The 25,334-nt window shown below is 38.7% G+C and overlaps 2 protein-coding genes across 2 annotated transcripts; one reads left to right on the top strand and one right to left on the bottom strand.

Annotated features, from left to right (window-relative positions):
• LOC103190630 (peptidase inhibitor 15) lies at positions 1–5,374 on the bottom strand. The gene is made up of 6 exons (XM_007911487.2): positions 5,226–5,374; positions 4,672–4,961; positions 2,208–2,326; positions 1,542–1,674; positions 1,041–1,156; positions 1–568 (listed from the first exon to the last, which is right to left on the bottom strand). The coding sequence occupies exons 2-6, from the start codon at positions 4,942–4,944 to the stop codon at positions 436–438; spliced, it is 774 nt and encodes a 257-aa protein (XP_007909678.1). The 5' UTR covers positions 4,945–4,961; positions 5,226–5,374; the 3' UTR covers positions 1–435.
• A 13,392-nt stretch (positions 5,375–18,766) lies between these two features.
• On the top strand, positions 18,767–25,030 carry fitm2 (fat storage inducing transmembrane protein 2). The gene is made up of 2 exons (XM_042341762.1): positions 18,767–18,994; positions 22,415–25,030. The coding sequence occupies exons 1-2, from the start codon at positions 18,834–18,836 to the stop codon at positions 23,013–23,015; spliced, it is 762 nt and encodes a 253-aa protein (XP_042197696.1). The 5' UTR covers positions 18,767–18,833; the 3' UTR covers positions 23,016–25,030.
• The last annotated feature ends 304 nt before the right edge of the window (positions 25,031–25,334 follow it).

Below are 25,334 nucleotides of genomic sequence, written 5' to 3' on the forward strand. Positions count from 1 at the left end.
GTCATAAACTCTTGAAAACTTTGAAAAGGAGAGAAAGGGGCAATTCAACTGCAATTACGCACAGCACCAAACCGAAGTCTTTGAAACATCGAAGGTACACACCTCAAAAACAATAGTTGCATAACAGCCCGAACCTTGAGTGTTTCAGATTATAAAAAAAACAATTAATTATATTATTTCCCAGTTTTAAAACTTTTTTTTACACTAAAACATAATTGGCTTGACCTTCCAATCTAGTCCTTATTTTCACTGCATTTCAAGGAATTAGGTGGGGGGGTGGTGGTGTGGGTTGGAAACTCTGAAACGTAAGCAAAACAATGGAAAGCAATATACAAATCTCCTATATGGCAAAGGCATTGTGCATCTTTACCTTTTAGTATTTCTTTGTAATTTCCTCCCTCCCCCCCACCAAAAAAAAAATCGACATAACATAAATTATTTGAAGGACAACTTATTTGATATTACTCCTGGGAAACACATGTTGTTGCTACAGGAGCCTCCGTAGCTGGGCGGACAAGCTGAACAGGGTTTTCCTGATTTATATGGTGCTTCTCCAATCCAGTTTCCCCTGTGAGAGAGGGGGAAAAAATCATTTACATTGGTTATTTCACTGTGTAAAGTGATTGCTGTTCACTTTCGTACAGCCTTCCTTCCTGCTGCAATGCCTTCTAAAATGTGACAGGTCTTAATCGAGAGAACTTCCCAGAATGTAATCTGGCTAGGAATTTGAGCGCATTGCACACAGAGCACTCATCCGAACTTTTCTATTTAAATATATCAATATTTTTAAATATAATATTGATATTAGTGCCATCAACTATACAATGGCGTAAAGCAGTTACATAATGCGGTAGCAGTAGTTAAATGGGTCGAGTTACCATGAACATACAGTATTTTACATAACCAGTTTGTGCAAATGAATCCAGTTTTCTGAATCCAGTTCTGAATTATGATTCAGAATGCTATCTTGTTATCTTTACTTGCTCTACTTGCACTCAGGTCCACAGTGCACGTTTAAGGTGTAAAGCCTATGTACTTACTTTATAGAATAATTGCACACTAGAAAAGTTGTGCGACGCCATGATGCTCCCCAGACATTCATGTTATTGCAGGTGTGAACGGCACAGCCTATTCTGTTCGATGCAGCCCACACCATCTGAAACATGAGGTACAATGACTGAAATCCATCCATTTAGGAAATTCATCCAGAACCACTTGGCTAGAGCTATGGCTTGCGGGTTTGATAGGAGCTGAGTGGGAAGAATCCCTGGTCAAGCTGGCTGGTTTGTCATTCAATGATCTTGAAATCCTGAAGACCCACTTGTCTCAGCAACTGGATTACTGAGACCACCATAAAAGATCGGCCCAATGCTGATATTTATTTGTCATGCACTTCAACTTAGAGGTAGCCTCAAGGTAACCCTCAATACTTCCTCCCCCCACCCGCCCCCCACCGCCACAAAGGAAGGTAGGTTTGGGATTACTGCTTGGTAATTGAGAGGCTGTCAGTATCTTCCGTTAGTTAACTGAATTGTTATTACCTGTGTATAATGAGAGCAAACTGCTCCACTGCATTTATTTGGACAGCGTGGATTACATTCTCTAGGATGAGGGTAGGAGTAATAACGACCTTCATCATACCAGGATTTTACAAGATCTAAAATGGATCGATAGCTGAGGAGAAAAGACCAAAAGAATTAAGTGCAACTAAAATAAACTGTAATCTCATCACCAACATAACCCAGGTTTGAACAGAAAGCTTCAAGACAAAATAAAATGGTGATAACTATCAATAATTGTCGCTTTAATAAAAGTATAACAAAATCTGTCTCCAAATATGACGAATTCTTAGATTAATACATGAAATGTTTCACAAAATAATATTCTGGTGAAGGAGGGGATTAACACCAAGATTAAAAAACAAACTTTCAAATTTAGTGACAATGTGAATTTATTTTCTTTGTAAAATACTGAATATGTGTAACAAGCTTAGAAAAGGATAATCTTATCTATTCAGCATAAACTGGGGTAAATTTGACCCACTTTGAGACGTCTCGAAGTCGTGATAAGGCACTGTATCAAATGCAAGGATTGTTATTATAATAAAGTGGGAAAATAACATTACATTGATTCAGTTAAAAGCTTGGTATTACTTCTGTGTAATAACACTGATTCCTGATAGTTACAAACAAATCTCCTATACTTACCGGCCAGACTGAGTGGATAGATTTTGACCAATGTATCTCATCAAGCTAGGTGGCCCATGATCCCATACACATTGCGCTGCCCAAGCCTCAGCAGATTTCGCTAGTCTGTCATCCCAGATCTGTCAGAAAAACAAAGTGAAAGCTCATCTACCTGTATTTCCTGTTTTAGCGTCAATACTCTCTGTGTAATGTTAAAACACACTGAGAGAATCCCGATGATGAAATGACACAGTTAGCTTCACTTTGACATGTGCGGACTGGTACCAGTTCAAATTAAACACAATTCAGATGTTGTAAACTTCCGAAGGCCAAAGTGCCTCTTGTCGTAGAAGAGGTGTGAAGTCGTTACTTGGTGATCCAAAGTATTCCATAATATAGTGATACATCCCAGTTACCTGCCAAACGCTCCAATATCTCCAGTTAATAGCCCAACATATCAATGCTTGGCAATGCTCAAAGCTTTGAAGCATTACAAAGGTGTCCAAGCTAGCAGAGTAGGAGGTGGACTCCCATTGGAAATTCTTGTTTACTGAACCAACAACTGTCAGCAAAATGTTATAATGATAATCCTTGCTTTGATACAGCAGCTTTAACATCAAAAAGCATCTTTTTTTAACATTAAAAAGTGCCAATTTTCTGTAAAATGTAGCGACTGTCTATACGTAGGTGAACATAACAATCAATTGCCACACAGCACGTTCCACAAATAGCCATGAAGTGAATGATCCTTTTTGTTTTAATCTGGAGCACTATTGGACAGGACGCCAAGAAAAGTTCCCTTCTTTTCAAATGGCGGCATGGGATTGTTAACATCTCCCCTGAGCAGGCAGACCAGAGAGGTCCTTGGTTCAATGTCCGATCTGAAGGACAGAACGCAGACCTTTAGCAGCGCTAAAGTATTGCAACATCAGCCTCGACTGCAAGTTCAAAGTTCCAACATTGGCTTCAAACCACAAATCTCTGAGCCAGCCACAAGAATGCTTCCAACTGAATTAAGTTGACCCAGACTTGTACGTGCTGCTTTCTAACCGATTCCTTAAAAAGCTACCGGAGTGGGGACTCAGGTTACATCACACTGGTCCTGGGTAAAACTCTGCTGCTACTTGCTAATAGTTAAGGAATTATATCGCAAATCGCTGTACACTAATATCACTATTGCTTTCTATTTTTCCTTCAACTTTTTTCCTTCTTTTTTTCAATCAAATTTCTCCCCTCGACTTCTAACCTCGCTCGTGGTGTTTCATTCTATTTTCCTACCAGACAGCAGAGTTTCACAGAAATTGGTTGGAATCCGATACTGCTTCAAAGTGTCCCATTATCCATGTGTGTGCCTTGGCAGTGAGTGCAGTTGGCAAAATGTTCAATGAGGAGTGGAGCAGTGGCCAACACTGTTTTGTAAATGTTAGTTTCTTTTGCTAGTTCAATAATTGAGACATGGGTAACTGACCCTTTATTTCAACAGCAACTACGTTACATCAGAACAGCAGTGGTTGTAAATATAAAACTGTAAGCAACCGTTCTTGAGAATTCTTGTCTTCCTGTCCAATAGCAACTGTTGATTCACTGGTTATTTCTCCCGAATAGAGTCTAGCCGACTGGTGTGTAGTAGAAAGAGAGATACAATAGTAACAGCCATAGAATGTAACCACAAGAGAGCTGTTTGTTTTAATATATGTTGAAACATTTTATTTCAAGTGATTTCACTTATTATTATTATGCCGCGTTTCACCCACAAAATAGAGTCGATTTATTTTACGGTGTGTTCTGTGAAGCGCTTCGAGATGTCTCAATGATGTGATAAGACACGATATCAAGTGCAACGATTATTATTGTTATTATTATTATTATTCGTCAACGTTTCTGGTGTTAGTCCAAAATAAAGATAACTAAAACATTTGTGAAGGAAAGCAGAAGGATGATTGTTATTTTGCTAAACAGTCCTTGTTACACTGGACTCATAGAATCCTTCACAAGCTTAATTATGAAATAAACAAACACAATTTTTTTTTGCAATTAAAACAAAATAGTTTTATTTCCTCTTCATCCCATCGACAAACACACAAGCGATCGACTGAATCCGAGTCCCACTCACCATTTTTGGGGGGTCATCTGGGTGTCTGACACATGCGGAAACCCATCACCGCGCTTAAGTGTACCCAAACCAAACTGAGAATTCCATACAACCCACCTCCGCATAGAAATCCCAGAGATAGATTGTTGGATTGGAATAACAATAATCCTTGCATTTGATACAGCGCCTTATCACGCCTTCGAGACGTCTCAAAGCGCTTCACAGAATGTGCTGTAAAGTGAATTGACTGTCCATTTTGTGGGTGAAATGTGGCAGCCAATTGCGCACAGCAGCGTCCCCACAGACAGTCGTAGATCGAGCGACCAAAATATTATTATTATTTTTAAAAAACGTGAAAGGAATTCACACTCTCTCCCCGGAGGGACCACTCACCATATACTCCATGTTAGCTGCGGGTGGGAAGACTTGAGACCTGACCCAGTTGTGATACTCCAGGATGCCCAGCCTGTCGCGTTGAGAGATGTGCCGTTTGCGTCTGTTGCTGCGGGGGACACTATCGGTCTGCAGAAACCTCCTCAGCGCTGGCTCCATCTCAGCATTGTGTTGCAGAAGTTCGGTGACGTTAGACAGCACTAAAGCGCTGGACTCCTGAATGATCCATAGCACCAAACCCGTCAGGCAAAGGCAGGTGTGCAATACAGTCATCCCTCCAGTAAAATTCCCTGTATGTTCAAAGATTAAAACCTGCATCAAACATTAAAACCTGCACAATCTATGACCTTATTTGTTCTGTCACCAAACCAATGCATTCTTATTTGATCTTAAACCTCTATAAACAATTTATCCTTTCCAACAAGTTTTTTTTTTACCTGCAAAACTTCCTCATCCTTTGCAATAGATGGAACATTGTGAAATGAATTCATTTTGAGGCAACAGGAGCAGTGCAATAAGCACCTAAATTGTACGATATTGTCTGTCCCACATACCTTACTTAATATCTCGACCAAGAACAGCAACGATCCAGACTGAAGCCTGGCCTTCGCACACAAACTGAGCTCCTCAACAAGTGGTTAAGACAGTTTCAGCACACTTCTGCTGCGATCAGACTGACTGATCTGTTTCTTTAAAGTTCCCCAAGGGAAACGTCAACATTTTGCAAGATCTGCGATAGGCTATTGAAGTATTCCATGCCTCATGTCCACTGGCACATACATCATCAGCTTTTTTTTTTCACAAGGATTCATTTTGATCAAGTAAGGGGTAAACCCACTTGACACTAACCTCTCACACACATACACACAAAAAAAAACTTGAATGTGTACCAAGCTCCCAATCGCATAGCTGAAACCTGTAATGCATAGAATCTCCCAGCTAACTTAAGCAAAGCAAACAGTTTTAACATTGTAGCTGGGCTATATATTTTTTAATTCTGTAGTTCATTATTTCCAAAAATCAGAGCCTAAACTAGATGCTATACAAATAAATATATGAGTAATATCAGTGAGGTAAGAATGCCCAATCATAACCAGTGCTTTGTTGGAAATTATATAAGCGTAAAAGCAACAAGCCTTGATATAAGTAACAGGTACGCATTTATATGAGTTCAATGATAACAATTATATTTTTTATCCTTTACCTGGTTGAACGAGCAGGAATATCACAAGTGAACAAGTGAAAAGGCATGACTAGTGTACCGTTTAGTGATGATTAATTGTAGTTAAATGCCATTTCTATATTTATTAGTTATTAGTGAAAATAGGACCTCTTACATATCTGCTATCTGTGGGCCAACCACTTTTGTGCATTTTGGTTCAACGTATACTTAAAATCTATCATTACAGTATATTGCGATAATGAAGCAATTCAAAGGTCTGGATGGACCTTTGATCGTTACAGTAATATTAAATGGAATTCTGGAATTCGCAGCTGGTTAAAGGGTTAAAACAGGTTTCCGCTAAACTTGAATAACTCAAACAATAAAAATAATATTTGGATAAGTTTCCTGAACTGTTGATGTTAAAATCCATTAATTAAAAAGTTAAACGTTAAGTGGAAATAATTGGGTTTCAATCATTGAGCAACATTTTCTTCTTCATGTGGACTCTTTAATGGAGATCTGTAATGTTTCTGTATAGTCTGTTGCTTTCCGAGCTCTGTAATCCAGCAAAGGTTGTGTTAGGATAATTCACCTCCATGTGAATCAATTCATCTTTTCAACCTGAAATGTTTGTACCTAGTAACGATTTGCAGTAGTGAAGACAAATGTAGTTTACAAGATGTTTGAAAAACATGAAGAAATAAGGCTATGAAGGGATATCATGAAGCACAATTCAATATTATGTTCTTTCTGTGAATGTGTCATTTGCGTCTATCGTTTGCTTAATCAGCACATTTCCAAACATCCATCCAGAAAGATCGGTCAAGCTTTTATTTCTCCTTCTGACAGGTGTAATATACTGTACTGAGACTAAAACATATGCCAAAGTACACACTATACCCTGGCAGAGAAAAAAAGAAAACATTTCAGCTAAAATGTAAAGAATGGAAATGGAAGAAAATGAGAAATCAGATTTACCAATGTACTGTTGACTAAGAGAGCAGAAGACAGATATATCAATTGTTTGCTTAAGTTAAATTGTGCTTTGAGTTACAGTCTGCTTTCTTGTTGAGATAGTGCTCATTAAAAAAAAACCCTACCTGAAACTAAATTTATAAATGTTCTACTTGCCTATAGAATACTAAACTGCCTCAAAATGTTCATCAATCTGGTTGATAGTCTGACTTTGCATGTATGTATATCACCACATCCTGTGTTTAGGATGAAGTAGTAAGTGTATTTTTTGCCAGTAATGAAGAATATTTGTCCATTTCAGTTAATAAAGTAATTGAATTGCAGGGATTCACTTCGAAAATAGTGAGTACAGTTTACAACAAATTCTGTGTGGTGCTTTGAGATATTCTCCGAATGTGAAAGATGCCATATCAAATGCAATCATTATTATTATTTAATTTTGGTGGGGGGCAATTTTTTAAAATAAAAATCCATGGCACAAATATGAAGAGACAGCAAGTAAATTTTTGTATTAATAGCATTATATTTCTCGCTAAGCTTCGGCTTTAAAGTGTAATACTGCACTGTGGAACCACCATCAGTTCATTAAACACACATTTCGTCTGAAACGAGACTCCAAAATGGAGAGCAAATAGATGACAAAGACAGGGTCAACTTCCACGACCTCCAATGGCTCATACGGCAAACGCAAAATTCCGCCTTCAAACTTTTCAACTGGGAAGGTCATATACCATATAACGTGTTGCAAGGAGTTTTTGTTAGCATTAAACGCACATTGAAAGTGTTATATAGTTCACAAATAAACATACTCTGTTGAATACACCTTTGAAGTTAGTCTGAAATATTTTGCTAAGCCAATTTGAAAAGAAGCAGCCAAGCTTGAGCTAAAAGTGAAGGGGTGAGCAAAAGCAGGGCAATCCGTTGACCTCACACTGAAGGAAATGGGACAATGACTGAGTTCACAGACATGACTGTGGCTTATCCCCCTAAACCGATTCTCTGCTGTTCGATTATGAGCAAAAGGAAAGGCAAATAATCAAATGTGACTTATCGAATTTCTATTCCTGATTCCTTGACCACTGCGTTGCACAAAAAGGATATGGGTTTTGCTGTCAGTTGTTATGAAAACCCAACTAATGTGTTCTGTTGGAAAGGAATTTGCAATTCTGTACGATTAATGGCACAGAGCCCTTAAAACCATCGAATACATTTTGCAATACCAGACATTTAAAAGGATAAAATGTGAAAGTTAATTTAATGTCCTGAATGACAAAAACATCACTGGCAGGAATGGAATATGTTTAGGAACACCACAATTTGGACTCCTAAGTCTAATGTTTTCATAGTTAAAAATATCTTTGTAGGATTTGTGAATTGTGATAATACGATTTTCTGTTTGTTCACAAGTACTTCTGTCCAAATTGTTTGGGCTGATGAGAATCTCACTACATTCTATCAAAATGGGAAGAATTTGCCAGACAAGTGAAAGCATGGACTTGCCAGACCGAGACTTGTTTGAGAAAAAGAATGAATCAAAAATACATTTCATGGATTTGCATCAAGTTGGATCATCAGGATATCTGTTTTTCTGAGTGCAGAATACAATATGTTGAAGGAAAAATATCGAAAAACATTGCTTTAGATAATTACTAATTAAAATATATTGAGCAGTTATTTCTAAAGCTATTTGCATGACAGAAAATAACTTCTGTGTGAATGATCTGGTCAGTATTCAACAGATGAATCCTGTAGTGTTCAGTTCCATTTTTACTGTTTATAATTATGTTGAAGTTCATATATTTAAGCAGACTGGACCTTTTATAATGATACTTATCTTTATGCAACAGGACTACTCTTAGGACTGATTTCTATACGTTGCTTAGAGGAAAGCTGGAAGCTTGGTATATAAAACAGAGGCCAACAGCTCAAAAACACACACTTCTGTGTTAATATTGAACTTCAAAAAAACAAAATTATCTTCCAAGTAGCTGGTGTGAGGAATATCATTTTTTTACAAACCAGATTTAATTTAATTCTCCTTAACCCCACTTGTACTGGAGCTGTTGGATCATTGAATCACCATTCAGTGTTATGCCAACTAACGAAACCATCTATGGAAAGCTTATGTGGGCTTGAAACATATCCTACTTGAGATTCATTCAAGTGATCTCAAAGCATAGCACATTGATATTAACATGTGGAGTAAGGAAATTTGCCTAATGTTTCGCCCTGCCTGGGAATCGAACCCAGGTCCTCTCGCTTGTGAGGTGAGTACATTAAGTTACAGGACTCCATATATTCATTTTAAACATGAATATATATTTCTGTGAGTTACCCAGAGAAGTACTTTATACAAATTAATAATAATCCTTGCATTTGATAATACCATGTCAGGAGGATGTCTCAATACTATCATGGGATTGATTTAGTGTAGAGTGCAGTGAATGCATCTTGTAGGCAAATTAATTATTGAATGAAATTTTGAACAATATTCTGTTAATTCTATATGATGTATTTCTAGTAAAACCTATCACCACTTATCAATGAGAGAATCATTGTGGAATTGTCAATCTGGAAGCAGGGAATGGGCAAATGATATCAGTTTATCAAGCTAATATTCACATTTTAATTACTGTAAAGGAATACAATGGCTTTCAAGTTTAGCCATTCAACAAACCCTATATTTTTCAGCAATGCAAGTGATGATATTGATGACAGGTTGAAAAGTCAAGCGATTTCCAAGTCGAAAGATGGTTCCATGGTTACAAGAATTCCAAATGTTTTGCAAATATTATTATTAAAATATATTTGCACAGAAATGAAATAAAAACATTTAGGTGAACCATCTTGACAGAGTAAGGAACGTAGCTTTTCATGGTCCTTTACACTGCTCTGTGGGGTCTCAAGGTAGACAATATACATTCACTAAACTATCAAGCATATTAGAACAATGATCCTTTTGAGAACTCTGAAAAGCATTAAATTGAACAGGGCTTATTCAGTTTAAAATCAGTCTGCTTCATACTTCACAATAAAATGATTTATTTTTGCAGGTTGGAAATGTAAAACCTTAACATTTTTCCTACATAAGGAAACTATACAACGTATATTTCAGCTAGGACAAGCATTTGCATGTCAGCAGATGTCCTGCAGATGTTATTTCTTCAGATAGATCAGCACTTCCATTAGATAGGTTGTGGTAAATCTCTACCTGTAATGGAGCAGATATAATACATTCATACAGCCATTGTAGGGTGCATTTTTCAGGTTATAATGATGAGTGTGTGCTAAAAGGAGTTAGTTTCTAATGTTATCTTCTGTGACAAACCCAACCAAACTGGTTCTTCTCATTCTAGACCACAACAATGTGAACTTATGTAGGAAGAACCTTTTTAAAACAAAGGGTATCTCAAAGAACAGCCTGGCCTGACACAATAATCTGTTTACATTATGGCAAAGGAATTTACACTTAAAATCGGTCTCAATTAAATCTCTCGTATATTGGTGGAGATTTCAATAGAATCCAACAATTCAAAATTGCAGCAAGGATTCGCTGTCCAATCATTAATCTGACGTCAAAGTAAATGATCTTTTTGTCACAGCCAACATTATATTGTGGTTTATACAGTGATTAGAATAATCTGATTACAAAGCAATATCATTTTCAGGGAACCCTGGCCTGCTTCATGTCCCTCACCTGATCACCCAATCTGCCCACCACCTACCTACATCAGCGGGCGAACATTCAGCCATTGTGCCTTCATTCTCTGGAAGTCCATTCCGAGTCTCTCCGATCCATCTAGACTTTTAAAGACCCGTCTTTGGACTGCGATTTTGGTCACTTTTTCCACTTCCTCAGTTATCTCATCCCCTGGTAAGGCTCCCATCAACTGTGTGAAGTACTTTCAGATGTCTATGCGGAGCATAATGGTTTTGTACCCCTCGCAAGCGAGAGGATTTGGGTTCGATTCCCAGTCAGGGCAAAAACCTTAGGCAAGTTTCCTTACTCCGCATGCCTCTGTTAGTCGGACCCTGGTTGTTAGTTGATTGGTGGATTGCTATCCGGGGGTAATAATCCCTCGTCCCTCCACCAAAAAATTGTTCACTCAATCCACGACTGTTTGTGAGACACTATTGTGCGCAATTGGCTGCCCTGTTTTGCCAACAAAATACACACTCAAACCACTTTGCAATATATTCTGTGAAGTGCTTTGAGATATCTCAACGACATGATAGGGCGCTATATCAAATGCAAGGCTTATTATTATTATTATTATTATTATTATTATTATTATGTCCCCCTGATGTGAAAGGCATTATAAAAATATATTCTACCGTACTTTATTAAATCCATACAAGATATAATCAGAACAAAGTCATAAAAAAACTTAATCAGTATAAATCAGACAGAAAACTGAATATTAATAAATCAAAATGAATAATAGCGACTAATAAACATTGAAAGCACAAAAGTAACTTTTGAGATGGACAACGTCTAGACAATATAAAAGGTTATATAATATACATAACTGGCCTGTTTAGATAATTGACATAAAGTAAAAGAGAGCAGAATTCTGATTCTCAGAACACATGTCATCTTTTCAAGCAATGAGCACAACAGTGGACACAGGAAGCTATTTGTAGTGAGCCCAAAACAAGTCACTGTTAATATGAAATATAGATCATTAAACTGCATTAGACTTACTACTAGGTAGAACTGAACTACACAGAACTACCCTGAGTGAAGTCTGGCAAGTTCTGAAAGGCTTTACTATGTGTCGAAGCCCATGTTTGCAGCAGCTGAGATCCATCTGCCAGATGCTAGCCTGTGCAAGTGTTCTTAAAATAATATTTAACTCTTGATATTTCTATTGATTAACGTCACTAGGAATCATTCCTTTGTTCCTCAAAGTTTCTCCGATAGTGTGTCTGTCTGGTTTAGTTGGTAGAGCTTTTGTTCTGGGTCAGAACATTTGTGGGTTGGAGACACACAGCAGAAATTGAGCTCATAATCTTTGTTCATGCTCCAAGTAAGGGACTAAAGGAGCAATGCACTTTTGGAGGTGCTGTCCTTTGGTTGAGATTTTAAACCAAGTCCCTGTCTACTTGTTCTGACAGCTCAGGTACACATTAAAGATGGTGTGACACTATTTCAAAGAAGTCCAGGGAGCTTTACCGCTGTCTTGCTCTATAATCCTTGCATGTCAAAAGAAACCTGATTGATTGTTCATTTAATTGCTGTTTGTGGCTTGTTTTTTCTTTCACGTTTACCCTTTGTTTTAAGCTTTAAGCATCTCAACATATGAAATGTCATGTTATAGCACGATAAAGAGGTATAACAAATGAAAACATTTTATTTAGAAAGCTATTTGATCTAACTATCCGATTAGGTTATGTTTAACTGTCCTTAGCTAATCAATCTCTTCCCATAACAGCAATACAATCACTTGGTCTGTGTTCGATAAGCCTAATGGCATTATGCTGATGTTAAGATTGTAAATGACTTGACCTGTGTTCGTTCAGTTGCTCTGACATCAAATCCCAAACTCAAGTATTATTTAAATCCATCTACAGTCGATGGCTGGGTCCCATGTGGAGCTTTGCTGGGACATGAGATAGAGTCTACTAAAATATTACATCTCATAAGGTGGAAATATCTGTATCAGCCAGGAAACTGGCAGCAAGTACCTAACTTTTTGGACCATACAGAGCACTGTTATTCCTGGCAGTACAGAACTCCCTTCCCAATTCCCTGAAAGTTTCTGTTGTTATAATTTAAAACTAACTGCACATTTAGATAATGACAAATGGTTTATTTCCCACTTTCTGTTGCTGTGGTGCTGAGGAATCCATTGTGACTACAGCGAGATATCCGCACTGATGTCTTTACTGATGTATTCACTGATGTATTCACTGATGTCCATGAACAACCATGGAGCAAACATTACCCTGCCTTATCCTACTCCTCATTATAATAGAACAGTAAAACATGCTCTGGTTGGATTCAGTGTTCAGAAAATCGTTGTAGATGTACCTTCCCTTTATTTCTAATTTACGCTAACTTAAATGTTGAGATGAAATCCTGCTGAACGTTTCTTTTTATGTCAAATTGATTTTTTTTTCAAGAGACCTCGCTCCACTCTGTTTCTCTGTGGACTGTGATGTGATGTATTTGCATTTGTGACATATTTCAACCCTGTCTTTCCTTCAACATTTGTTTGGGAAAATCCTTCCTGAAAAAACAAACCAACAGAACTTATCCAAGTTAAAAAAAAAAGCAAAAGAGTTCAACTGACATATCTGCTCGTTCTAAGACTTTTTTCTGTCTCTCCTAGATTATTTTAGGATCTAACATCTTTCTGCGGATTCCATATTTAGATTTTTTTTAGATATTCCATATTTAGTGACATAACTATTAGCCAATTGATAGAATTGACATGAATGTGGCTGTTGCTAAAAATGTCATCTGGTTCTTTCTTGAGCTTCCATCAACATTTCCATGCTATTGACTCTTGCTCAGCTTTCCAAGACTGAAATTAGACGAGGTGATACCAGGCAACAGCAGAAATGGGCAAGACCCTGGCCGGACTCATACCTGGCACAGAATTGATTGCAATAGACGTTAGGCTTTGTGTTGTTCCAAAATGTTATTTGCCTTATCCTCAACCCCAGACGAGCACCACCTGAAGGGACAGGATAAGGTTTCTACCTTCTCCGAGCAGGATTTCCAGCTAGTCTGAAATTGTTTTGCCTTGCATCTTTTTTCTTAAGGGAACAAGCTCTGTATTTCTCCCCCCCCCCCCCCCCCCACCAAAAAAAAACCTCACTTTACGTGGGACATTTACAGTTTAAGTTATCAGGAACTACAGACTTCATCTTATTGGTTTGAAATTGATTCAAACCCAGGTCTCTGAAGTGAGAAGACCTTATTAAACCCACAGTATTGTTCAGTCTTTGATGGTGCATATTTCAGGACAAGCTGTTATCTGACAATTTGGGCAAATAAGCCTTAAAGCATAAAAACATTTTGCTACAAATGTTTTTTTAAAAAAAAAAAATTTCAGGTTGAACTTTCAATACTCATCTTAAACTTTTTAAAGGTTGATCATACAATGAAGGATAGAACATTATAGCAGGATATTAATCTATTTTAAATAGCATGTAGATTTTTTAATTGAAACAAATATTGATAGGAAGTATATACAAGCAATAATGTTCAGATAGCGAGTCAAAAAGAGGCAAAAATGCAGTTTCAGTATCAGCATATAACTCAAAATACTGAAACTAAAAGATTACTTTGCTGCAATACAAAGTGCCTGGCATAAAGATTCAAAGTTATGTGTGAATAGACTGATTTTACAGTCCCAAGATTGACGTTTTTTCCCCCCAAAGACAGAAGAAATAGGCTGTTAATAATTTTAATAATTTTAATGATTATTTCTCAAATTCAAAGCCAATCTGTGGGATTGTTCTCTATCAACTTTGCCAAAATCAAAGTCAAAAGGATACACCCCAGACATTTATTTTAGTGGCAACAGGTCCTGGTGCTATGACATCAATTCTTGAAGTCTAGACACTCTTCTGTCCATTCACATACTATAGAAGCCCCTTGCAATGCTGTAGTGTCTACTCTGTGCTCTCTTAGCAAGAAATTAAACTAACAGTCCCAAGCCCTGTTGTTTTACTTCGGAGAAAATAAAATAAATATTACTGAAGACCTATTTGAAGTTTTTCCCACAATGATACAAAGCCAAGATGGCCTTGTCCCAAAGATTGTCAGTATTTTAACAGAAAGCCCCTATTCTGGCAGCCACATTTCAAGTTTTACAAACTCCACCCTTGTTCTACATTAGAGTCTATTCCATTGGACACATCTGTACGGATTTAGTAGTTTGAAGTATGAGTGTCTTGTGCTGTTCTCTGCTGGATGCATCAGTAACCAAAGTTAGTTTGCCAAAAGTAATAGGCAGTAAATTATTGAATGTCATTTCCAGTGAAGTAGTTTCTTTAGAGTTTTCCAGGTAACAAAATGTGACTGCTACCCTGTTTATTAAAATAAGTTAGAAGTTATGCTGTAATAATATAACCATGTTTGTTTGATACTATAATAATAAGTGAGGTTAATGCAGTAAGTAAATGTGTGCTCTGATTCTTTCTATTAGTGACAGCAGTTCGGGAGATTTGCCATAAAAATTAACATGTCTGAAAGATTTCAGTTCAGTTCACATTGGCAGCAGCAGCAATTCGCTTTCATTAACTGCCATAATTGTAGACTTTTACTTTTAATGAACACTTCGAAGCTGCCAGCCATCCATGTCGAACAATTACTGTTTTATACATGTTTCTGTCTGATAGGATTTACATTGATTTACAGAGACGCACAATTATAAGATTCATAGCTGCTTAACTATTTATTGACATTAAGCTGAAAAGCAGCTCATCAGATTGATAAGAGGCAAAGCTTGGGTTCGTAAAAGTAAATACACAAACTATAGTTGGTATTTTGACATGCAGTATACCTAATTCAAAAACAATTCTGTCTTTTATTACCACTTATGATCTGGGCTCCATATACTTTCTTTTTCCAGAGAAAAAGATGGCAAGAAATAAAGCGATATGTTTTATATGACGAGCACTTCACCAGTATAAATTTTCACTGGCCTGCAAAAAAACATTCTTGTCATAAAAGCTGAGTGAAAGTTATGCATCAAAGGAGCCACAGTCAGAATGGATGAGAAAATGAAAGTCTTCTCCTTTCAACCTTAGGTGCAATATTATTGCTATCAGAAATGTCACAGTAAACCCACAGAACACTTGAGCCAGGGCAGTGTTTGCTTTCTGACTCCGTAAATCTCCATTATAAATCAAACAGGGTGTCACTCTTCAGGTGTTCAGATGACAGCTTTGGAGAAAAAAACTATTTCAGCGTGGGAATTGGTTTGTGATTTCACATCAATAAAGTACACACAGCTCAGAGTTGTTAAATTGCCAGTGTTAACTTGTCTTTTGATATATACTGAAGAAATATGCTACGGTTATAGCATTGACATGAGTGAAAAGTCCATGATAGTGCCCCTAATACTATACGAACCACTGTCATAAATCACTACCTCATTCAATAAAATTGCATTTAAGCCACTCAATGCTTCAGACATCAATCTTTTTATCGTGGCTTTTGAGCCCTGATAACTGCTATTAAAAATAAATGCCACATTATAATTGGAAGTGTTTAACTGTATTTAATTTAAACTGTAGTCTTCTGCTTTCTTCGTCTCTTTGGCAATCTGGACAAGATTTAGATGCCATTTTATTGAAGATCAGAGAATCACCCCTGTGCTATGGTAATATTAGGAATTCCTGTCTGAACCAAAAGTACAAAAAGACATGAAATGCTTTTTCTTGGATCTAAACTAAAAGATGTTGGTTTAGGACCTGAAGTGCTCTGAAATCCGCTCTGATACATGGATTGATAGAATTCAGATCAAAGACAATTGTTGTAGAGGCTAACTGACTTGGGCAAATTTTTAGTAAAAAAAAAGTAGATGTACAAATACATTTATATGGAACAAACAGGAAATTGGGTGAGTGCTTTGCTCATTAATTCATAATATGGATCTAACTTATAAATGAATATTTTTTGAGTCAGTTTGCACTGAGCCAAACCAAGACCAAAACACTGATTCCGACTATTGATGAGTGCTCAACCAGGAGGGCGAAATTCAACTTGGGTCTAGATTTACTCTCGCTGTTTTTTGTGTTTTTCTTCTTGCTTGCTTGCTTCACACAACCTTTGTAACGGGGAGAACGCAGGTTAAGTTGGGTGAATGTTGTGTGTTTCGAATGTCAAGGGAACTCTCTAAAATTGCATTCGTCCACTGTTTAAACACCAGTGCACTGCAATGACAATGCATTGTTCGCTAAGCGTAGCAAATCTTTTGTTGTGTGCCTAAAATGGAAAATTCCATTATACAATAACTACTGATCCCTCATCAGGTCACCAAACAGTATTTAAGCCATTGTTCCTTTTTTTGCAGTGCCATCTGTTGGATGTCAGATTATGTTGCACATAAAACAATAGCTGGGGCATCGCCTGCTCTCTCAGTGGATGATAGTCTGTTGGTGCTCGTGAGTCACTCAGACTCTATGATTTTCAAATAATAAATAATTAATGTTACAAATGACAAAGCGACTTTCACGTTGGGAGGATGTCTCAAAGCGATTTGCAGGATTTGCTGTTAACGCGTAGCGACTGCATTTTGTAGGCAAATGCAGCAAAGTGGAAGAAAATTCATCGAATCGGATGATGTTTGCCGGAAGAGTTCTTCGATGTCTGAGCTTCTATTCTTGAGACTCCCGCACCATTGGTAGAACTACTGAGAAATTAGGCGCAAAGGAGGCGGGAGGTTAACATCTCAAACAGCCGACATCCCTCTGTGGCAATTTTTTAAAAAAATATTGTCTCATTTAACAAAAAGGCTGGAGATTTAATATTGTATAAAATCATCTGACAACCTCACTAAGTAAAGTAACGGCACAGGTCACTAAGCAACTAAGGAAGAGCTCTGGGGTAGTGCATTGCCTTTTGGGGTAGTGAGTATTTTGTTGAGTGCTGAGTATGAGATTGTGACACAGTGCTCTTTGATGCGCTTCTCATACTGGAAACTTTTGTATATGTATAGTGTATAATATATGATATATGTTGTATATAATATATATTGTACATTGTATATATAATATATATTGTGTATATATATACTGTACATAACATATATTATGTATGTTGTGTTATATAGCAGGACACTGCTGGATGCAATTGACCGCTGCGTTTCGCCCACAACTACAGTCAATTCACTTTACAGTATATCCTGTGAAGCGCTTTGAGACGTCTCTGAAAGACCTGATGAGGCGCTACATCAAACGCAAGGATTATTATTGCTGTTAAAGTTGAACTGTTTTTTCATGTGAATGATCGTTATTAATCGTCACCGCAAAAGTTGTTATCACACAAAAAANTTAATTGTCGCCAAAGAAGTTCGTCACAAAAAAAAAGTTCAATTGTCGTCCAGAAACTTTACTTGTCACCGCAAATAATGTAATTGTCACCAAAAAAATTAAAAGTTCGCCGAAAAAGTTCGATCGTCGCCAAAAAAATGTCATTGGCCCCAAAAAGGGCTTAATTGACACCCAAAAAAATGAACCGTCACCAAAAAAAGATGAACTGTCACCAAAAAAAGATGAACTGTCACCAAAAAAAATGAATTGTCACCAAAAAAAGATAAACTGTCACCAAAAAAAAAGAATTGTCACCAAAAAAAGATAAACTGTCACCAAAAAAAAGATGAACTGTCACCAAAAAAAGATGAACTGTCACCAAAAAAAGATGAACTGTCACCAAAAAAAAATGAATTGTCACCAAAAAAAGATAAACTGTCACCAAAAAAAAAGAATTGTCACCAAAAAAAAATGAACGGTCACCAAAAAAAATGAACTGTCACCAAAAAAAAATGAACTGTCACCAAAAAAAAACGGAACGGTCACCAAAAAAAAACTCACCCAAAAAAAATGAAAAGTCACCAAAAAAAAATGAACGGTCACCAAAAAAATGAACTGTCACCAAAAAAAAATGAACTGTCACCAAAAAAAGACGGAACTGTCACCAAAAAAAAATGAACTGTCACCAAAAAAAAATGAACGGTCACCAAAAAGGGCTTAATTGTCACCAAAAAAAATGAACTGTCACCAAAAAAAGATGAACTGTCACCAAAAAAAATGAACTGTCACCAAAAAAAGACGAACTGTCACCAAAAAAAGACGGAACGGTCACCAAAAAAAAATTTGTCACCAAAAACGGTTGAATTGACACCAAAAAAAAACTTGAACCCTTGTGGAGGAGGAGCAGGTGGGGGGGGGAGGGGGGGGATTTAAAGGGGAAGTCACAGCTCCGGCTTCGGCGCAGTGGAGCCAGGGCTGGCGGGAGGGGACGTGGCCTTTAAGAGGTCGGGCCGTTGCCCCGGCGGACAAGATGGAGGCCTGGGTCCGGCCGTTGGTCTCTCTGCACCGCCGCGGCCTCCGCCGCCACCTGCCGCTGCTCCTCGCCCTCCTCGCCCTCGGCGGCTCCCTGGCCAAAGCCCGAGGCCTCCTGCCCGACACCTACTTCTCCAACCGGCGGAATGTCTTCAACCTGTGAGTTGTTCGCGGGGAGAGAGGGGGAGAGGGAGAGGGGAGGGAGAGGGGGGAGAGAGAGAGAGAGGGGGAGAGAGAGAGAGGAGAGAGGGGGGGGGAAGGATGGAGGGGGGAGAGAGAGAGGGGAGGAGGGAGTGGGGGGGTGAGAGGGAGGGGCTGAGGGGGTGAGGGGAGGAGGGGGAGGGGAGGAGGGGGGGGTGAGAGGGAGGGGAGGAGGGTGGGCTTGAGAGGGAGGGGAGGAAGGGGAGGGGAGGAGGGGGGGGTGAGAGGGGGAGGGGGTGAGGGGGAGGAGGGGGGAGGGGAGGAGGGGTGGGAGAGGGGGGGGTGAGAGGGGAGGGGAGGAGGGGGGGTGAGAGGGGGAGGGGGTGAGGGGAGGAGGGGGGAGGGGAGGAGGGGTGGGAGAAGGGGGGGTGAGAGGGAGGGGAGGAGGGGGGGTGAGAGGGAGGGGAGGAGGGGGGGTGAGAGGGAGGGGAGGAGGGAGGCCTGTGGCTGGAGGTGAGGGGCTGGGGGTGACCTTTGGTGGGGAGCAGGTGCCTGGGGTGAGGGGGAGGTGGAGGGGAGGATGGCATTCCCCCCCATCTCTCCCCCCCCCCCCCCCCCACACACACACACACACACACAGAGGCCGCACCTGAACTTAACCCATAATCCCTTCGTTAATAATAATTTATTAATAATAATAATATTACGATGATGATGATGATTGATTTGGTCAGTCAGTGTCCCGCAGTTTGTGGGTTCGCCGCCGTGCGCCGTTGGCGGCCGCGCTTTGGGCCCACGCGAATGCACACAGTCACTCCACCCGACAGTATGTCCTGCGAAAGCGCTTTGAGCGACGTCTCGAAGGCGCGATAAGGCGCTGTATCAAATGCAAAGATTATTATTATTATTATCATCACCAGCTACAGCATTATAAGCTCCAGCAGCGAATCAGCGCCTGGTATGTAATACTGTGTATAATGATATATGTATATAATGCATATATTTATATACAGTATATTTTATATACAGTATGATATATACGTACAGTATATTTGATATATATTTATATACAGTATATTATATATTTATATAGGAGTCCTGTAGCTCAGTGGTTAGAGCCCTCGCCTCGCAAGTGAGAGACCTGTGTTCAATTCCAGGCAGAGGGCCAAACCTTGGGCAAGTTTCCTTACTCCACACAGAGCCTAATAATAATCCCTCCAAAAACAAAACAATAATAAAATTGGTCATTTTCAACCCACGACTGTTTGTGGGGACGCTGCTGTGCGCAATTGGCTGCCGCGTTTCGCCCACAAATATACGGTCAATTCACTTTACAGCATACTCTGTGAAGCGCTTTGAGACGTCGAGAAGACGTGCAAAGCGCAATATCAAATGCAAGGATTATTATTTACATACTGTATTGTATATATTTATATACAGTATTATATACGTGTGTAGTATATAATACTGAGGTGCTGGGGACAGGTGCCTGTCTGTACATGTGACACCAGGGTTTACACTATCACTATCTCCCTCGGGCGTTTCAGAACGGGTACGGTTTGGCAAATTCTTAAATTGCTTTGATTTTTTTTAAACATTAAAAAAACATAAACATCGCCCGGTGTGTGTTTTGTATTGTGGTTAGCCGGTGCCTTTCACGAGCGAAAACCCAACACTGCTTATAAACCAGATTAAGAGTTCCTCGTGTATGCCACCTATGTGTGGAAATTTCCCTGTGTGTGGAATGGAATATACACTTCTCTTCCTGGAGGAGGGACACACACTGATCACCTAATTCTGGAGAGTATTGAGTGCAGGTTGCCAAGAGCTAAGGGGACCCCATTGGGTGCATGTATACATTGGGGTACTCCTGGGGCTTAAACCAGCTAAATCTGGCTTACTATTGAGAGCACTCTCTGGCAAGCTTCCTGCTGTTTTTGCAGCTTGGACCACCCTACCCGTTAGCCCTTTGGCTTGTAGAGTTAACAGGAGCTGAGTGGAAAGTATCCCATTTCTCAGTATCAGCCCGTCCAAGTCTTTTAGGTGCATAAATGCACTGCTTGGGAGTGGAACTGAGCTATGTGGTCTGGAAAGTTTTCTGCTTTGATCCTTGGGTCTGGCTAGATTTAGTTGATATCAGCGGGAGTAGGTAACCATGGGAGCAACCACCACAACAAAACTATATTCATAGAGTGCTTTTCACGTCGGGAGGACATCCCAAAGCGCTGAACAGTCAGATGTCGGCGTAGGGGTGAGGGAAGGCAGAGAGGTGGGAGGGAGACCAAAGGCACGGTCGAAGAGAAGGGTCTTGAGACCGGCCTTGAATGAGACAAAGGAGGAAGCGAGGCGAAGGGAGCACTAGGCAGGGGGTTTATAAAAAAATCGACTCAGTTCCTGTCCGTGATTTATCATTAAAGGCCGCATATGTGAATATTGGCCTTGGCAGGATCTGGCTCAATTGTCATGCCTCCTGCTGGAAGTCTACACATGTGGACACAGTTGAATTGGATGTCGGTGGACCATTTGCTGTCTAGGCTGACGACATAAAGAATAGGACTTTAGTGAGCCGCAGGCGTAGGGCGTGTACCAGTGCTCGTAGAGCATGAGTCATTGGTTTTGGGAAGTTTGAACAAAAAACATCTTTGTACTCCCCACATGCGCAGAGGGAAACTTCAGTGAGGGTAAAATTTGAGGATGAGATATCTAATGTGCTTTTTGCTTTTTTGGATGGATTGATGGAGAGGTTAGTGCTGTGAGCACAGTTCCTGTCCCTGAAATGATCTCCGTTGTGAAAGTGAATATTTTTACAGCAGGCAATGCTTGAAAGGAAATCTATTAACCTCCTTCGCTGTGTACCTACTGGGAAATGCACAGCAATGGGTCATGGCAGCTTTAAAAATGATCCTTAAGGCCAAATGACTGAATGCCATATCCATAAATAAATTTCTGCATTCTGATCTTTCAAATGTCTGGCCTGTCTCTATGGCTAGTCTATGTTTGAGCTGCTTGTATTTTAAAAATATACAGTAATAAAATACAGTATCATTTGGTGGCATAAAGAAATAATGGTGATAATAATCCTTGATCGTTTTTAAAAAGATATGGAAGGGGATTGACTAAATTACCAGACTAATAGTTTACTACAGCGAAACACTAGGGGACATAAAACTGGTTTACTCAAAGAGTAATTAGGCTTGAGGGATAAGGGAACACTATTGGTCTTGTAGATGTGTTCCAACACTAGATAGGTTTCTGGAGAGAGAAGGGATTGCGAGATTTGATGGAGTTAATAAAGACATATTGGGCCTAATGGGTCTTTTTACATTCTTAACAGGTATTGCATTTTTAAATACTAATTTGATAGAGCTATTTAACACAGAAAGAATATTTTGATGGTACCTTATTATTAAAGTTGTCTTTTAAAATACTTTCTTACAGATATTTTGTCAAACTTTCATGGGGTTGGACCATGGGTCTGCTGCTTCCTTTTATTTTCACCTCAAACTACATTATTGGAAGGAATATTATGTTTGTGTTACGTCGCTCAAGTTCAGTAGTAGTAGGAACTGCTATTTGGTTTTTTTGTACAAGAGCCTTCCATGTGATAGAAAACTTCACCGGCAAATGCTATGAATTGCAGAATATGACTGTTGTCCCCAAATTCGAGCAGATGAATGATTGCAGGAAGGGAGGCCATATGTGGCTTGGATTTGACATATCTGGACATTGCTTCTTACTCTCGTATTGTGCACTGACAATGGTGGAAGAAATAGCTGTGATGAACAAACTTCAAAAGATGGAGCAAAAGCCAGGAAAAGCAGTAGACACAATCATTAAATCACTGTTTATTGCTTTGAATGCCTTGCTCCTGCTGTGGGTATGGATGTTTTCCTGTACTGCTGTGTATTTTCATGACTTGCCCCATAAAATATTGGGAACTGCTGTTGGGTTTGCTGCCTGGTACGGAACGTACAAGGTTTGGTATAAGAAACCATTTTCTCCTGGACTACCACCCGAAACTGAGGACAAGCAAGAGTAATGATGAGACGTCATTGAGAACCAAGAGGAGAATTTCCATTGGCCATAGATCAGTAAAGAAAATTGTTTTGTCTTATTCTTACACATTTTAAATATACAAAATGGGGGCAGGGGCTGATGCAGTATTACTTTATTTACCCGTACAATATTTAGCACCTGGTCAGGTCAGTATTCTCCACAAACTGACTTGGTATTTTTATTATTATGTCATCCGTAATTGAACGAAAGTAATGGTGACAAAAAAGTGAATGTTATCACAAATTTTAATTTGGCTTAGTAAAACCAGTTCTGTATTTATAACACAACCTCTTCCCCCACCACCCCCCACCCCCCAAAAAAAAATATCTCAATCAGATCAGGTCATTTCTCGCTCAGAGGCCAAGGATGATATATCCTACTTTTATTACGATTCTCTTAAAATTACTGAACAATATTTATTTGCCCTGAAAGTACTCATCCTTCAATTGCTTTGTGGAGAACACTGCTAATGCTTTGTTCATGTATTTCTGGTGCTTAATAAGTTGTCTTGTATATAACACGTTAACTAAGGCCATTAAGCTGAAGAACTCAATCCACAACTGTTTGTCGGATACTACTGTGCTCAATTGGCTGCCGTGTTTCACCTACAAAATATAGTCAATTCACTTTACAGTATACTCTGTAAAGCGCTTTGAGACGTCTCGAAGACGTGATAAGGCGCTATATCAAATGCAAGGATTGTTGTTAAATTTCAGAATAAAGTATTCCCAGTAGTTCAAGAACTTGATACTGTATCCAGTGCTTTGGGCCATCCTCCCGACGTGAACGATGCCATAAAATTATCATTTATTGTTGTATTATATGCTGCAAACATGATTTTAGGAACACATTCCTGGGAAATAACAGATACTATTTTGGGCATTTACTTTATATTCCCTTGTATTGTAATTGAAGAGTTGTGTGTTTGCAGCAGAGAAATATTTCCTCACCAAAAATGACAAAGTAAAAATAGTGTATTGAAGCCAAAGTGTTCCAAGTGCTAATAAGTACTTGCCAAAATGTTATTCTCTTATCAAGGCCTTAAAACTATAAAATATTTTGGATAGGAAGTTTGTTTGATGCTTTGTTTGCAATCATTTCTTAAATTTTAAGCTTATTACCCAGCTTGCTGGAGATCAATCTTTAAAGCGCTGATGCTGGTAATGAATATGGGATTTTTCATCTGTACTCATAGTGAAATAAATGTATTATCTGCCAAAAAGGTTCAACTTATTCAGTTAACTAATTTGGATACAATAATGTAGAAATAATGGTTTTGAAATTTGACTTTGCTATTTATATAATAATAACCAGATATTGTACTCGAGTCGTATTGGTAGTTAATCTTATTAAAGGTTTATTCTAGAATTTAGAGGCCTCGAGACTCGATTTTTATAGCCTGGAAACTAGTGTGCAAACGTGACAACAGCAACAACAACTTGCACTTATATATCGCCCACGCAAGGTACCGTCTCAGAGTGCTTAAAAACGTATTGTTGCATATTCAGAATTCAGCAGATAAATGCTTGAATGATTAAAATATTTAACATTTGAACTCTTTTTGAGTTGTCGTCTCTTCTATTTTTATCAATGATGTTTTTATACAAACATCATCCAATAGATTCAGTGTTTGCAATCAGTTCTTTAGCTATTCATATTTCCCAAAAGAGAAACCAAATCTGTCTTGAATAGAAATTGTTTATGTTGTGCCTACATATCTCTTGGTAAACCATACTTGTGATCAAGCCTATCCTCGCAGTAATACCACAAGTACATCACATTTTCAGAGCCGTTAATGGTGGATATCGAGACACGTTTTTGATGAATAGGTAAGAATTGTGATATTTAAATGACAAGGGGAATGTACTACAAATAAGTTTTGTAATAGCACAAAACAATTATCATTAAGATCTTATTATTGAGAGAGGATCATGTACGATTCCTACTTCTGAAAAGCAAACCAGCATTGCTAAAAGAAATAAAAATCTTTTGCCTCTCGTTCTTTGTATTTCTGCCTGTGCTTTGTTTTACAGCAAATGTGGATGGATTTTTCTAAAAAGCTTAGCAGTAAAGGGCCTCTGTGTTTTTAGCATGGCGTGATGTGCACAGAAACTAGTTTGAGTCCTAGGCCAAGATTGTGATCCCAATATCAACACTAGGCAGTTTCTGATGGATATTCAGTACATGCAAGTAATGTGAAACTAACTTAGTGAGGCAAGCAGAAGCAAATGCAAATCGTCTTTAATAAATAAGTTCCACAATTACAGTACAATAAAATATGGAGTGTTAAACCATTTTGTTC

This window comes from Callorhinchus milii, unplaced genomic scaffold (genome assembly GCF_018977255.1).
Source record: "Callorhinchus milii isolate IMCB2004 unplaced genomic scaffold, IMCB_Cmil_1.0 Scaffold18, whole genome shotgun sequence".
Lineage (NCBI taxonomy): Eukaryota > Metazoa > Chordata > Chondrichthyes > Chimaeriformes > Callorhinchidae > Callorhinchus > Callorhinchus milii.

Coding starts and splice junctions, on each gene's coding strand:
- LOC103190630 (XM_007911487.2), bottom strand. CDS start 4,944: ATGACTGTATTGCACACCTGCCTTTGCCTGACGGGTTTGGTGCTATGG. Junction 1,157..1,541: donor TTTGCTCTCATTATACACAG/GTAATAACAATT, acceptor CTCATGTTTCAG/ATGGTGTGGGCTGCATCGAA. Junction 569..1,040: donor GTGTGCAATTATTCTATAAA/GTAAGTACATAG, acceptor CCTCTCTCACAG/GGGAAACTGGATTGGAGAAG.
- fitm2 (XM_042341762.1), top strand. CDS start 18,834: ATGGAGGCCTGGGTCCGGCCGTTGGTCTCTCTGCACCGCCGCGGCCTC. Junction 18,995..22,414: donor CGGCGGAATGTCTTCAACCT/GTGAGTTGTTCG, acceptor ACTTTCTTACAG/ATATTTTGTCAAACTTTCAT.